We start from the raw sequence: 13,163 nt of genomic DNA, 5'->3' as shown, positions 1-13,163 counted from the left end.
GGTGAGCTGAGACATTTCCTTTTCTGTTTCCCAAAGTTACCCATCAAGTGTTGTTCCTCCTCCACAGGACAGGAACAGGAGACAGTCTGGGGGAGAGTCCCAGTGATATGCTAATGGAACTCCTCCACATGAAGGAACCCTTGCAGCGGAGAAGTGTGGACTCTAGCATAGCCAGGGAAAAGAGGAGAAAACACCAAAAGGCAAATAATTTTAACTCAATTGCAGTGGCTTAACTTGCTTTTGAACAAAGAGAATTTGTATGACCCATGGCCTACTTATCAATTGCTACATAACAAACTACCCCCAAAATGTAGGGCCTGAAACAGCAACAATCATTTATTTCACTCACAAATCTGCTATTTGGGCAAGGCTCAGGGGGCCTCCATACAATGTTCCTGAGGCAGCTGAACTGGAGACTGGCAAATGAACTTTCAAGATGGTTCATTCACATGGCTGGCAATTTGGTACTGGCTGTGGCTGAGAGCTCAGATAGATGCTGGGTCAGGGGCCCTGGCTCTTCTCTGTGTGGATCTCTTCATGGGCTGCTTGGGCTTCCATACAACATGGAAGTGAGGTTTCAAGAATGAGCATCCTGAAAGAGCAGGGGAGAAGTGTATGACACTTTTGTGACCTAACTCAGAAGTCACACGGGTTTCTTCTGCCATAGTTTGTTTGTCAAGGCATTCAGAAAGGCCTGCCCAGGTTTGAGGGGAGGGAACGCAGAGGAGACACTCCCCCATGGGGGAGCAGCAAGGTTCCCAAAGAGTATGTGGGATGGGAGATATCAGGACCATCTTTGGAAAACACAATCTGCTACAGTGAATAACTTTCTCATTGAGAATTCATCTTTAAAATGAGAGATAATAAATTCAAGGTAGAGGGAAATATAGAGAATCTTTTTCCAGAGACCAAAGATGCCATAAGAAATGCAAATTAACTCAGCTTATAATTTTTAATCCTTTCCTTTTCAAAGTTTATTGAGAAGATTCATTGCTAAAGAGAACATGCCTAAGATAACTAGCAATTCGCCAAAACAAAATGAAGCAAGGTTCAGAAAGAATAAATAGTCTATTTTTAGCTAGAGAACAAATATTCACTAAAAATATGAGTTGGCATTAAAATGTATTAAAAGTTAAAGTTAAAACTAGGCTCCCTTTCAGTGGAGTCTCTTATGGAATAAGAAAACAGAGGGAAGAGTGAAAGTGACCCTAAGCACGTGCTCTGAGGTCAGGCAAGCCCGAGTACGAATGTGGCCCTGCCATTTCCTACTGGTGTGATCCCAATGTCCTCCTGTATAGCTGGACATTGTGAAACCCCCCTACAGAGCTGTTGCTATAATTAAATACCTATTTTATGTGAAGTACTTAGAGACTTAGAGCTCTCTAGTAAGTGCTCAGCTAATAGTTGTTATGTTCAAGGAATGTGGTAAGTTTCTAGGACACCTCCTGTGTCCTAGCCCTGAGAGAATACTGATAATAGGATAGCTACCTGCCCTTAAATATTTTTCAGTATAATTGAAAAAGTAGAACTTCCACAAATTAAACTACACGAGGAAAATTCATATGTGTATACACACTGGACATTACTCAAGTATGTTGTCAGAGGCCATACTTGAGGCCCTTCGTAAATCAATCACATACTTATTGAGCACTTACATGTACCCTGAGCTACAGCAAACACAGAAGAAGTTTAAGTCCTGACTTCAGTGGCTTAAAATATAGACCATCACTAGGTGAAATAATTAATAATACAAAAGGCAGTATAATTAACATTATAAATAAAGGGCTCAGAAATAAGGGGTTCAGACTATCTCAGAAAATCAGAGATCTCATTAAAACGTCAACTTAAGATTTTCCGTCTCATAGGAACAGAGATATGGAAATAGCTAGGAAGAGAGAGGAAAAAGGAGAGAAACTTAACAATGAAGAGACAGAGAAGCAGGCAGCGGTTGGGGGAGAAAAGATAGGATGGAATTACGTGATGCCCAGCCACTCATTTATCATTCCCTCTTAGCGCTCTTTACAACAGTGACTCCGCTGAGTAAAAAGCTCTTTGCAGTTATTCAGCTTCTGTGACTAGATTAATTCACCATCTTGAAAACCCAAAGTTATCTGGGGACAGCAATGACCAAAATAATATCACCCTGAATAATCATATCATGCATCTCAGGAGGGCTTTATGGAGTATTTGACACGTATTTCTTATTTCATAGTATCCTGCTGATATGGGTGTTATTTCCATTTTATTGATGAGGAAAACTGAGGCTCAAAAGTGTTATATAACTTTCTCACAGTCATATCCCCCAGCAGGTGATAAGGTAAAGTCTCCACGTGATTTAGGAAACTTATTCTAGCACGGAAGATTAGTTTTTGTGGTGGGGAAACCAGCTAAGTGTCCTCTAAGTGGGAGGAGGTCGTGGGCAGGGTCTTTACGAGGGCGTTGGGGAGTGCACAGAGAAACGTTTCAAAGCAATGTCCAGTACTGCCTGGTGACTGATCGACTCCAAGCGATGAAAGAGAAGGCTGGAGGAATGACAGGACCTTGAGGAGAAATGTGATAGCTGGGAAGGAAACGTGAATTGACAGGGAAAACAAATCATTCCACTGTAGACATGTGACTTTAGAAAGAGTAGGAGACTTACACAGAGATGTTAGTAGGTCAGGAGGTAGGTGTGGGATCAGGCCTGGATGTACATCTCCTCTTAGAGGCAGGAATAGGGAACTCATGGTGATCGAGAGAAAGAATATTCTGAGAATAACAGTAGATGCTGAGGAAAGAAGCAAACTTTGGCCTGTGCCTGTTAGACTTGGCTGTATTTTGAAAGCCTTTAGTGCAGGGATTCTGTCTCTCTCTTGGCAGAACACATGGAAGGACTTGTCCCAAGAGGCACCAAAGTTTTAGGGGGATTTCCTCTTCCCTCCATCACTAAATTTTTTCCTGGAATCTGATCAGTCAGTCTCAAACTCTGCTTTCATACAAGGGCACTTCAAAAAGTTTGTGGAAAAATATGAAGGTACTTTGAAAGTTCGTGAAAAAATTTGTTTATCTTTTAATTCTGTTTTTCCACGAACTTTTTTGAAGTACCCTTGTACACTTACATGTAGCTCTGTATCACCTCCCCACCTTTCACACGTTGGAATTATGCTGACTTTTACTTGTGCGTTACCACATGAATTATTTTAGAAAGAACTTAAGAAGCCAACTCATGGCCCATAAGCTAAAGGTGGCATGATGGAGAATTTCCAGTGGCACTTGGACTGACAGTCACCAACACACTTCTCTGCAATTGTGCCAGAACCATGTCACCAGGGCCCGCCCCCTCCCCTCACCCCCCCCCCCCCCCAGCCTCCTGATCAGCACAGGGACTACACCTCCTCCCTCATGAGGATGGGAAGTAGCCTGTGGGCACCTTCACTCCCTCCTCCAGACTTAGAGGAATTGGGACATTGTCACCAACCTGTCTCCACCCACTTAGGAAAAGAGGAGATAGAACTTTAGCATCTATTTTGAGCAGTGGGCCAAGCCTCAGTCACTTCCAAAGGCATAAATGGGAATTTAGCTATTGACCATGTGCTAGAGGATTTCTCATTTGCTTGGCTGGGAAGTTGACTCATGCAAGTAGGTGGGAAACCCTGATCAATGCATTTTTTGATGGCTTTTGGTCCTGGCCTCTTTTCTGCACACAGGGTAGAGGACAGTTTGAATACCAGTAGAGGAGTGAATGTGTGACAGATGAGCCCTGTCCTTGTCCTTTAAAAGAAATGCTGGTCCATTTGGCTCACTCTCATTGTACCATGGCAGGACCTGCCCCCGTCCTGTGTGCATAAGGTCTGATGGGCTCCCTGTCCCTGACTAAGCCCAGTTGGTCCATGTGCTCTGTGACAGCACTGATGTCAGCCCTTGTGGAGGAGGAGTTAGCTGAAGCTTAAAGGGAAAAAGAAGCCAAAATAAGAAAAATCCAGCAAGATTTAAAGCCATTGCTTTTTATCTTGTGGACTCTAAGTAGCTGTTAAGCTTTGCTGGATTTTGATAGTAAGAAATTTCTAAAAATAGAACAATGAAATGTCAGAGTTAATGTGATCATAGCAATAAAATATCTCTATGACCAGGCAGCCTGACTTTATTCACTTGACATAAAAGTTGCTTTGCACCCTGCACATGGAGAGTGCTCCTGTGCTGGTCCCTTCCATCCTGAGTGTGCCCTCAACGCACCTATTCTGAGAGGAAAGCCAGCACTTTTGAAGTTGTAGACACATTGCTACAGAGGTGTCTTTAAGGGAACGTTCCTTATCCAAGCCAGGGCAAACAAAAGGTTTAATCAAAAAGCTGGGTTTGTTATGTGTATTTCACTACATCTTTTTGAAAGGCTAGATTCTTGCCAACAGATGAGGAAAGGGACAGGGGGTCCTGTCAGTCCTCTGGCCTGAGTATCTGCCATCACCACCACTTCCACCCCAAGTCCTGCAATCTCCAGGCTCACTCTGCCTGGCAGATTCCTTCGCGTCATCCCTGCATCAGAGGATGACAGATCCCCACCCCCAACCCCCTTCATCTCTGCACTTGCAATCAACAGAGCAATGAACAGGACCACAGCAGCTACCAGTGCTTCTTCCAAAGAGGCTGCTTCTCCAGCCTGAGAACTTGAAAGAAGTCCTACATGCAAAACAAGAACAGCCACCCCATTTGGTTGCTCAGAAATTCTTTCTCTGTCTCTCGCTTGAGGGTGTCTTTCATTCAGAACTGCAAAGAGTTCCTGAAGGAAAGACAAAATCTGAGAAACTCTGGATGCAGTGAACTCGGTGACTGTTTGCCCAGGCACTCTGAACGACTTGCTGTTCTCCTGTGAACAAAGATGAGGACAGGACGCGGCCGGGAGCACCGCAGAGCTGAGCTCGGATTCCTCGCCTCCTTCCCTTTGTGCGTCCTCAGCTTCCCCTCCACTGCCCTCTACCTGCACTAAGACCATTTGACAGTGAAAAAAATTATGATGCAAAGTAGAGGGAGGGAGATGCATATCCCAGTATCCCCACGGGACCACAGCCTCCTGCGGGCACATAGAACTGTGGGACTGTGACCACCCAGACGCTGAGAGACCGAGAAGCCCCTGGGGGTGCTGGGTACAAATGTAGATCCCACTAAATCAGAATTTGCAGGGTTGTATCCTCATACCAGTAAACTCTGCTTTTAACAAGCACCTCCAGCAAATTGTCTGATGTTTGAGAATCACTGCTCAGAGATGCCACCAGCTGGTCTCCCTACCCCTGGCCCAGAGCCTTTTATGCATCTCTCAGATAAAGCTGGTTTTGTGTAGGTTCCTCTTCTTAGCAATATCTGACATGGTTCTTTTACTTTGGGACTTTGATAAGTGGTTTCTTTTACCTTGAGACAAAATATTTTAGGGAAAATGAAACCCACAGAATCAGGTGAACTTTACATCGTGTCAGCACTTACACCATGACTACATGTATATGTAGGGTAACTTCGGAGTGCATGACCATGTGGTTAGGTTAGTGCTAACCTTCCTGCTCACTGAGGCAGGAGAGCAAAAGGTAGCATGAGTGACTCGCAGCACCTTCTTCCCGGTCCTGCCCTGAGTTTCCTGCTTCCATCGCTGTCTTCTGCATCCAAGCTGGTTCACGGCAACTCGCTTACGTCAGAGGTTTAGTACTGTGGATGCAACTCTGCCTAGCTACAGTTTCACCCCATCTAGACTTTAAATTACAGAGTCTTCATCAGCCATATCTCAATAGCTCTGGCTGGTTCCATTTTTTTTTTGCTACTACCAATATCCAGGGAAATGCTGGAGTTGAAACACTCCATTTTTGTGAAATATTTGCTGCCTTCTCCCTGGAAAGACTTCTCTACACAGCAGGATGTCAGGGGCAGGGGGTGTCCAGTAAAGACCTCTCTGACTCAATACAAAGAGAGCACTCTCACCAGTGGTACGGTGATCTTAGTTAGCTAGGGCTGCCATAATAAAGTACCATAAAGTAAGTGGCTTTGATGATAAAAATTTAGTGACTCACAGTTCCAGAGGTTAAAAGTCCAAGATCAAGGTGTACCCAGGCCCATGCTCCCTCTGAAGATGCTGGGAAAGATCTATCCAGGCCTCTCCTGCTCCTGCTAGTTCCTGGGCTCATGGCGGAATAACTCTGATCTCCACCTCATGTTCTCTCCTTGCGCATGTCTATGTCTAAATTTCCCCTTTTTATAAGGGCACTAGTCATATTGATATAGGGACACCCTGATGACCTCATCTTAGCTTGATCATCTGCAAAGACTCTTTCCAAACAAGGTCATATGTAAAGGTACTTGAGGTTAGGAATTCAGTTTCTTTTGGGGGAACACAATTAGACCAATAACAAGGCTGACTGTGAGTGTTTACATCCTTCACAGCATCCTTCCCCAAAGCATGACTTGGAAGAAATTTGATATTCATTGCATTAGCAGTGCTTCTCATTCCCTATTGTCAGCATCCAGAGTCCAAAAGTAGGCCTTGCAAGAGTTTGCTGTTTTCACCACTGATGCCTATGAGGATGTGCATAGTAGCACATAAATAGCGCCCAATCACTGGACCGACGTTGCTTGCTGTAGCCACCCAACAGAGGCACTTTCCACTAAAGACTGGGAATAGCAAGCAAGATTCCTGGACTGGGTGGTGTCTGGCCTTGATCCTGGAAGGAGGGCAGGATTTAGGGAACTCTCAGGGACAGGCGAGACTGCAAAATAAAAGTAGCCAGTGTGGTGACTACAAGAAAGTAGCTATCATGATTGGAGGCCAACAGGTAAACCAGTTTGACCAAAGCAAAGAGGGAATTGATGGAGGAAATGCTGGAAAAGATTGGAGAGAGATTATGCAAAGTGTTTTATGCAGGTCTAAGAAATTTGGATTTGATTTAGTGAGATCGGGAGAGCCACTGACCAGGAGGATATCTGGGAAATATTATTTCTAGAAGACTTTTCTGATGATTCATGAAGGATGGGAAGTGAAGAATGGGATATCAGGAGAAGATTAAGATGAACGTGTCAACAGTTGAGTTGAAAAGTTATAAGCATGGAGATAGAGAATGCCCTCTCCTCTTGCCCCACCACCTGGAGGTTTCTGCTTGTCTTTTAAACCCAGCTCAACTGTCACCTCTACTAGGAAGCCTGTCAGAGTTACTTGCTCCTTACAATTTGGTACCATAGTTCTTAACATATATCACCACCCTAGCATTCACCATGGTATATTGTGATTTTCCTGTTTCCACATGCCTCCATTGGACTGTGCTGTCATGAAAGGCACAAATATGTTTTACTGTAATTTGCAGCCTTTATGACTAGCAATGGGCAAGACCATGGGAGGTGCTCAATAAATACCCACTGAAGTGAAACAGACAGACCAAAAGCCAGTTGGCTAATAGCAATTTAATTATAAAATGAGCCAGTCAAGAATGATAGACTCTTGGGATTGGAAAGGGCCTTCACAGTCAACTAACCCAGTTATCCAGGGCAACTACTGAACAAGTGGTGATCTGTCTTATTCCTGCCTGGGGCAGGTCTGCCTTTAAGATGTGTACAGCTAGAGGGGAACTTAGAGATGACATTATCCAAAAGATGAAGAAGTGAAGTGATTGGCTCAAGGTTATTCAGCAATCACCAACAAGCATGGACAGTAGAAGAGGAACTGATATGATTAACTGCCAGACCCATTCTGTCCTTGCCACAATCCTATGGAGTGGAGATGTTTCCATTTTGAAACATACAGTAGAAAATGCTGAGGCTAAGAGGGGCTAAGTGTCTTGTTCAGGGCTGTACAGTCGATAGGTGGTAGAGCTGGATACAAGGACAGACAGGTCTCATTTTATTTTTATTTATTTATATATTTATTTATTTATTTGTCTTTTACGTGACCGGTACTCAGCCAGTGAGTGCACCGGCCATTCCTATATAGGATCCGAACCCGCGGCAGGAGCGTCGCTGCGTTCCCAGCGCCGCACTCTCCCGAGTGCGCCACAGGCTCGGCCCCTCATTTTATTTTCTAACACCCTGTGCCATCCCTGCATAAGATCCCAGGTATCCTGAGACACTGTAAAATGTTCTTCTCTCTTCTAAGCAAACCTTGCCAAAGAATGTTTTGAAATCCCTGCCCCTTTTCTCACCCCCATTTTTCTTGCTTTTCAGGAGAGAAGTATGAGCTCCATGCAGGGACTGAGTCCACCCCAAGTGTCGTTGTGCACGTGTGTGACAGTGACATAGAGGAAGAAGAGGATCCAAAGACTTCCCCAAAGCCAAAAATCATCCAAACCCGGCGTCCTGGCCTGCCACCTTCTGTGTCCAACTGAGCCTTCTGCTCTGCCTCGATAATATCTGTCTCCTCTTTATCATGCTTTTTTTTTTTTTCCTGTTGTTTGTCAAAAAGAATAATTGCCTTTAAATCCCTGGGTGTTTGGCTGTTTGAGATTCCTTCCATGTAATCAAGCCTCTTGGACAAAAGGGCTAGGAAAAGGTGATATGTCTCCTGATCATATCATACCCATTAAGTATAACCCATTATTTAGAAGGTTCTAGGAAAAAAAGTAGTATTTTCTTATTAAACAATCAGCACAGACTATATCATTGTTCTCTCATGTTGATCCAAGCCAGAGACATCAGTAACAAATAGCACTTGTGTTGTTTGCAAGCTGTTTCAGTCCCAGTCCTGACGTGTGCGCTTTGTTTATTCCTGGCCACTGAAATAGGACCATATGTAAACTTGACTTTGACTGCATGAGATATCCCTATCTGGTCTCACTCAGTCCTCTGCATCCCGACATTCCCAGGACATGCATGATCACCAGCATTTATTTTCATGATTTGAGGATATACTGTAACTCACAGATTGTCAGCATCCAGCCATGTCCTATCTAGATTAGGAAAATTATCAACATCATTCAGGCAAACAAGTCTAGGTATAATCACTATTTTGAGTCAATACTACATAGCTCTGTTGAAATTCCTGGAGGCAAAAATGAGCTTGGCCCCAAAGATATTCCTCAATAGATTTTGAACACCACTTCCATGTAGAACTTTCCCAGCCTCATTGAGGAGGCTTGTCCAGGGTGATAGAGACCGATTTCAGACAAACCTATTTATTACAAAAGTTTCATGGTGTCTGAATGATTGTTTTTTCTCTTTGTATATTTGTACAAATGTTTCAGCTGTGCTTTTAAAATATGGATGTTTTTTATTTAGTGATTGTTCAGCCATTAGCTGCTTAAAAACATATGTACATTGCTTATGAAAGTATTCATATACTAATACAGATAGTCTGATAATATTACACTATATTATGTATGGATAATGCTGAATTTTAAAAGGGCACAAACGTTCATGCCAATATATAAATGATTAGCCAACGTCTTTGCTATCAAGACCACTTGTTTTTAAATAAAGATGCAAGTGTCAGTTATAGATGATTTGGAGGAAGTTAAATCTCCCGAATGTAGCAGCAGCTGAGCATATTAAAATAGGAAAGGATGGTAGACAAATGTATGCCAGTCCTACTCATGCAGTGCCCATATGCTCAAAAAAGTTATTTGTTTTCATTACATGTGATTTTTCTATTTCTCAGACCCAAGTGCATTACATAAGATACACCTATAGAACCATTACCTTCTGCTGGATGTGCCAGGCCTCATCTACTCCTGTACATTAATGAATTACTTTACATGCAAATACAAATTATGAGGGAGTGCGGAAGTACTTTCCTTCCCCAAACCTCAGAAAAACACGTAAGAACAATAACACAGCCAACTGATTGAAGGATTGTTGTGGTTGTTGACTAAGGTGTATGTTAGTTTCATTAGAAACTTAAAACATAAACTGATCACTCAGAAATTAAAGTCCGTTCTACTGTGAATATAGCAATATAGTACTGGACACAGTACAGATGAGACTGAGGAGAGCATTGCTTATAAAATCCTGCATTTCCATAAGAAAAATGAAGACTCCTTTTTAAAATAAAATCTGAGGAGTGTACAATGAGCAAATGCTTTGACTTTCCTTTACGGTGGAGGTTTTTGGTTTTTCATGACAGTGAGACTACAGACTTAATAATGGAGAGATGATGCCCTCTAGTGGAAGAAATGTTGTGCTCAGCTCTTCAGATGAACAGAGCACTGCAGTGCTCAGCTACTTGCTGGGTCATTTGACTTTTTAAGCTACCCTGAAGTTGCAGAATACAGGTTCTGAAGAAATCTAGATGAGAGAAAATTTTGGCAATGATTTTTAAGTGTTTGAAAATACACACATCAAATAATTCCAACTACATTTAGTAAAAGTTGAAATAACCATTCTGTGTAGTCATAAAATAAAAACTCAGCAGAGTCTTAGCAAAATTTATTGCAAAGTGTCAGTATTAACCTATCTCAGATCAAGTATTGTTTCACTAGAATGGGTTTTGGTAAAGGAGGAAGAGGAGCTTTTCTAAGGAAAGTGGTAAGAAACGGGAAGGATTCCTTCAACTGTGTCAGTGGAACCTCCTAGCACCGTGAAAGTCAGAATTGCCTCAGCATTTCCATGACGCACATTATGCAAACCTCTTTAGCACTATCTTAAGTTTGAAAAGTTTAAAAATGGAGGGGGAGGGGAAGGGGAAGATTTCCACCAACTGAACCATTTGTGCACGTGTATAGCTCAAAGAGCTTAGACTTCAAATATATCTGGTGAATGACTCTTTGTCTATGTGGTGTAATTTCTGCGTTGTCTACCTGAGTTAAATACTCCTGAGGGGTAATTGTGGAGGAGTGCAATTCAGACTATATAATCTTTCTAAGAGTTGCCAACATATGGGATTAACCTGTCTAGGTTCTTTCTGAAAGGAGCAGTGGGGAAAGCTGGTTGGCAGCCATCTCTTGAAGGAAGAGAAATTTGACCAAGGCCTGGAGGGATGGGTTGGGCTCTGATAAGGGGAACTGGGAGAGCTCCTTGTTTTATTGCCTGTTTCAACCATCTTGGTACTGAAAGCCGTTTCAAGTGTACTAAAAACCCCTTTTAATTAACATTTCTCCACTCTATCTTTTAGTTAAAAATACTGTTAAGAGACTTGAGTCGCAAAAATAATTACTGTATGGAACACAAAAAAGCACCATCATAATATAAAAGATTCATACATGAAATTTCATGAAAATTAACAGCTCTGGTTCATCAAATGACACCATTAGGAGAATGAAAAGAAAAGCTGCAGCGGGGAGCAGATATTTGAGATACATGTGGCTGTTAAATAACTCATATCTAAACTTTAAAAAGAACTACAATAAGCAAAAGACAGACGATACTTTTTGTTTTTAATGGTTAAAATACTTAAAAAGGCACTTCACACATACGGCATTCACATATGCGGCACTTCAAAAAGTTCATGGAAAAATAGAATTAAAAGATAGTGTGAATCTTTCCATGAAGTTTTTGAAGTACTCTCGTATACATACATGTACACAAAATACCCATATGACCCATAAACATTAAAAAAATGCTCAACACCATTTCTTGTCATACAAAAGCAAATTAAAACATCAAAGAGATACACCACATATCTTTCAGAATGGCTGAGATTAAGTATGGGAAATGTGAGTAGTAAGTGCTGGTAAGGATGCGGAGGCAAGGGAACTCTCACCTACTGCTGCTGGGAGTGTGCACTGGTCCTGCCACCTGGCAGTACTGTTTGGTAGTACCTACTAAAGCTAAACAGATGCCCATCTGGGAGCAATTCCACTCTGGTGCAAGCACCCAGTGGCTATGAGTGCTCACGTCTATCAAAATACGAGTACTTGTACAATAATGTCCCTAGCAGGGTTGTTCATAATAGTCATTAACTGGATACAACCCAAAATTACAAATATTACAGAGCAATAAAAAACACAAAATACTGATACATGTAATAAGATGAATGCATCTCAAAATGACACTTTTGTGCAAAAAAGACAACTAGACATGAAAGAATACATAGTGTATGACTCCACTTAGGAAGTTGAGAAATAGTCAAAGTGGACCTGTATGGATAACAATTATAATAGTGGTTGACTTCGAGAAGGTATTGACTAAGACAAGATATGTGGGAGCCTTTCTGGGGTGCTATAAGTATTCTACATCTAGATCTGCATCTCCATGGTTTTAGACACATGTTAATTCATTTAAATTTTGTGCAATATACTGTAGTGAGTGACCCTAAAACTGAAGCAAAACCACTCTGAGAACAGGCAGAAAGAGCCATTGTTGTAAAGGGGATTTGGAGAGTCCTCACACTAGAAGCATATCGCACCCATCATATATGTCTGTGAGATATTCCCATATATACAAAGCCTTCATCTAAAATCCAGGATTACGTATTTTTTAAACAGTGCAGAGCTTAAGCACTGGGTGAGGCACTGTTCATGGAAGTAACAAATATACTGTGTGCCTGACACTGGGTTTTTGGTGGTGAACAAGGTAGCTATTGTCCCTGCCATTTCAGGGAGTAGAGTCTAGTGTAGAAACAAATAAATAAGCAAATAGAGAATGCCAAATTCTGATGCATGCGTACAATAAAGAAAACTAAGATTGACATCTAAGCTGAACTGAAGATAGACCTGGCCATAGAAGTGCTGGAAGAAGAACATTCTAGGCAGCAGGGGTGAAGGCCATGGATTTGGAAAGGCCTTGTCATGTTGGAGGAACCGAAAGGATGTTGATAGTGTGACTGAAGCACAGAGAATGACCGTGAGCATAGCCCCAGATGAGGCTGGGAGAGTAGGCAGGGACCAGGCCCTGTGGCTGGTAGGCCAGGCTGGGGGTGTGGAAGCCGTGGTAAGTACAATGCGAAGGGTTTTCAGCAGAGGGATTATGTGACCCAATTCATCTCTGAGTCCTAACACAAATAGAAGTTTTCTAACACAAAGACGCTTCCTGACACAAAGCCACAGCCCCAAATGTTCAGATTCTCTCAGTGTGGGGAGCCTGGTCTCTCTTGCCCACATTAGGCTTGAAGATAGTTTTCCATAGGCTGGTGTTCCTGCCTGCAATCTTATCGACCAAATGAATTCTCAGTCTTCAGTGTCAGTATGCAGTGTCTTGTCATGGTTCTAGAAAAGTTGGGGGTTTTTCCTTCCCCTCCCCAAGTCATTTATAAGGCCTTGGTACAGGAAACGGGGGACAGAGCAGGTGATAAA

At 42.4% G+C, this 13,163-nt stretch overlaps 1 protein-coding gene across 2 annotated transcripts in view; it reads left to right on the top strand.

The window, feature by feature from the left end:
* RCAN2 (regulator of calcineurin 2) overlaps positions 1–10,694 on the top strand; it is a 242,377-nt gene extending 231,683 nt beyond the window's left edge. For both annotated transcript variants that reach the window (XM_063097354.1, XM_063097353.1), the window contains exon 5: positions 8,164–10,694. In XM_063097354.1, the coding sequence (XP_062953424.1) occupies positions 8,164–8,324 (161 nt within the window). In that variant the 3' untranslated portion in view covers positions 8,325–10,694. The remainder of the gene's footprint in view (positions 1–8,163) is intronic.
* The last annotated feature ends 2,469 nt before the right edge of the window (positions 10,695–13,163 follow it).

This window comes from Cynocephalus volans, chromosome 5, assembly GCF_027409185.1.
Source record: "Cynocephalus volans isolate mCynVol1 chromosome 5, mCynVol1.pri, whole genome shotgun sequence".
Classification (NCBI taxonomy): domain Eukaryota; kingdom Metazoa; phylum Chordata; class Mammalia; order Dermoptera; family Cynocephalidae; genus Cynocephalus; species Cynocephalus volans.
Note: the sequence above shows the minus strand (reverse complement) of the source record. Positions and strands in the feature narration are given on the sequence as shown.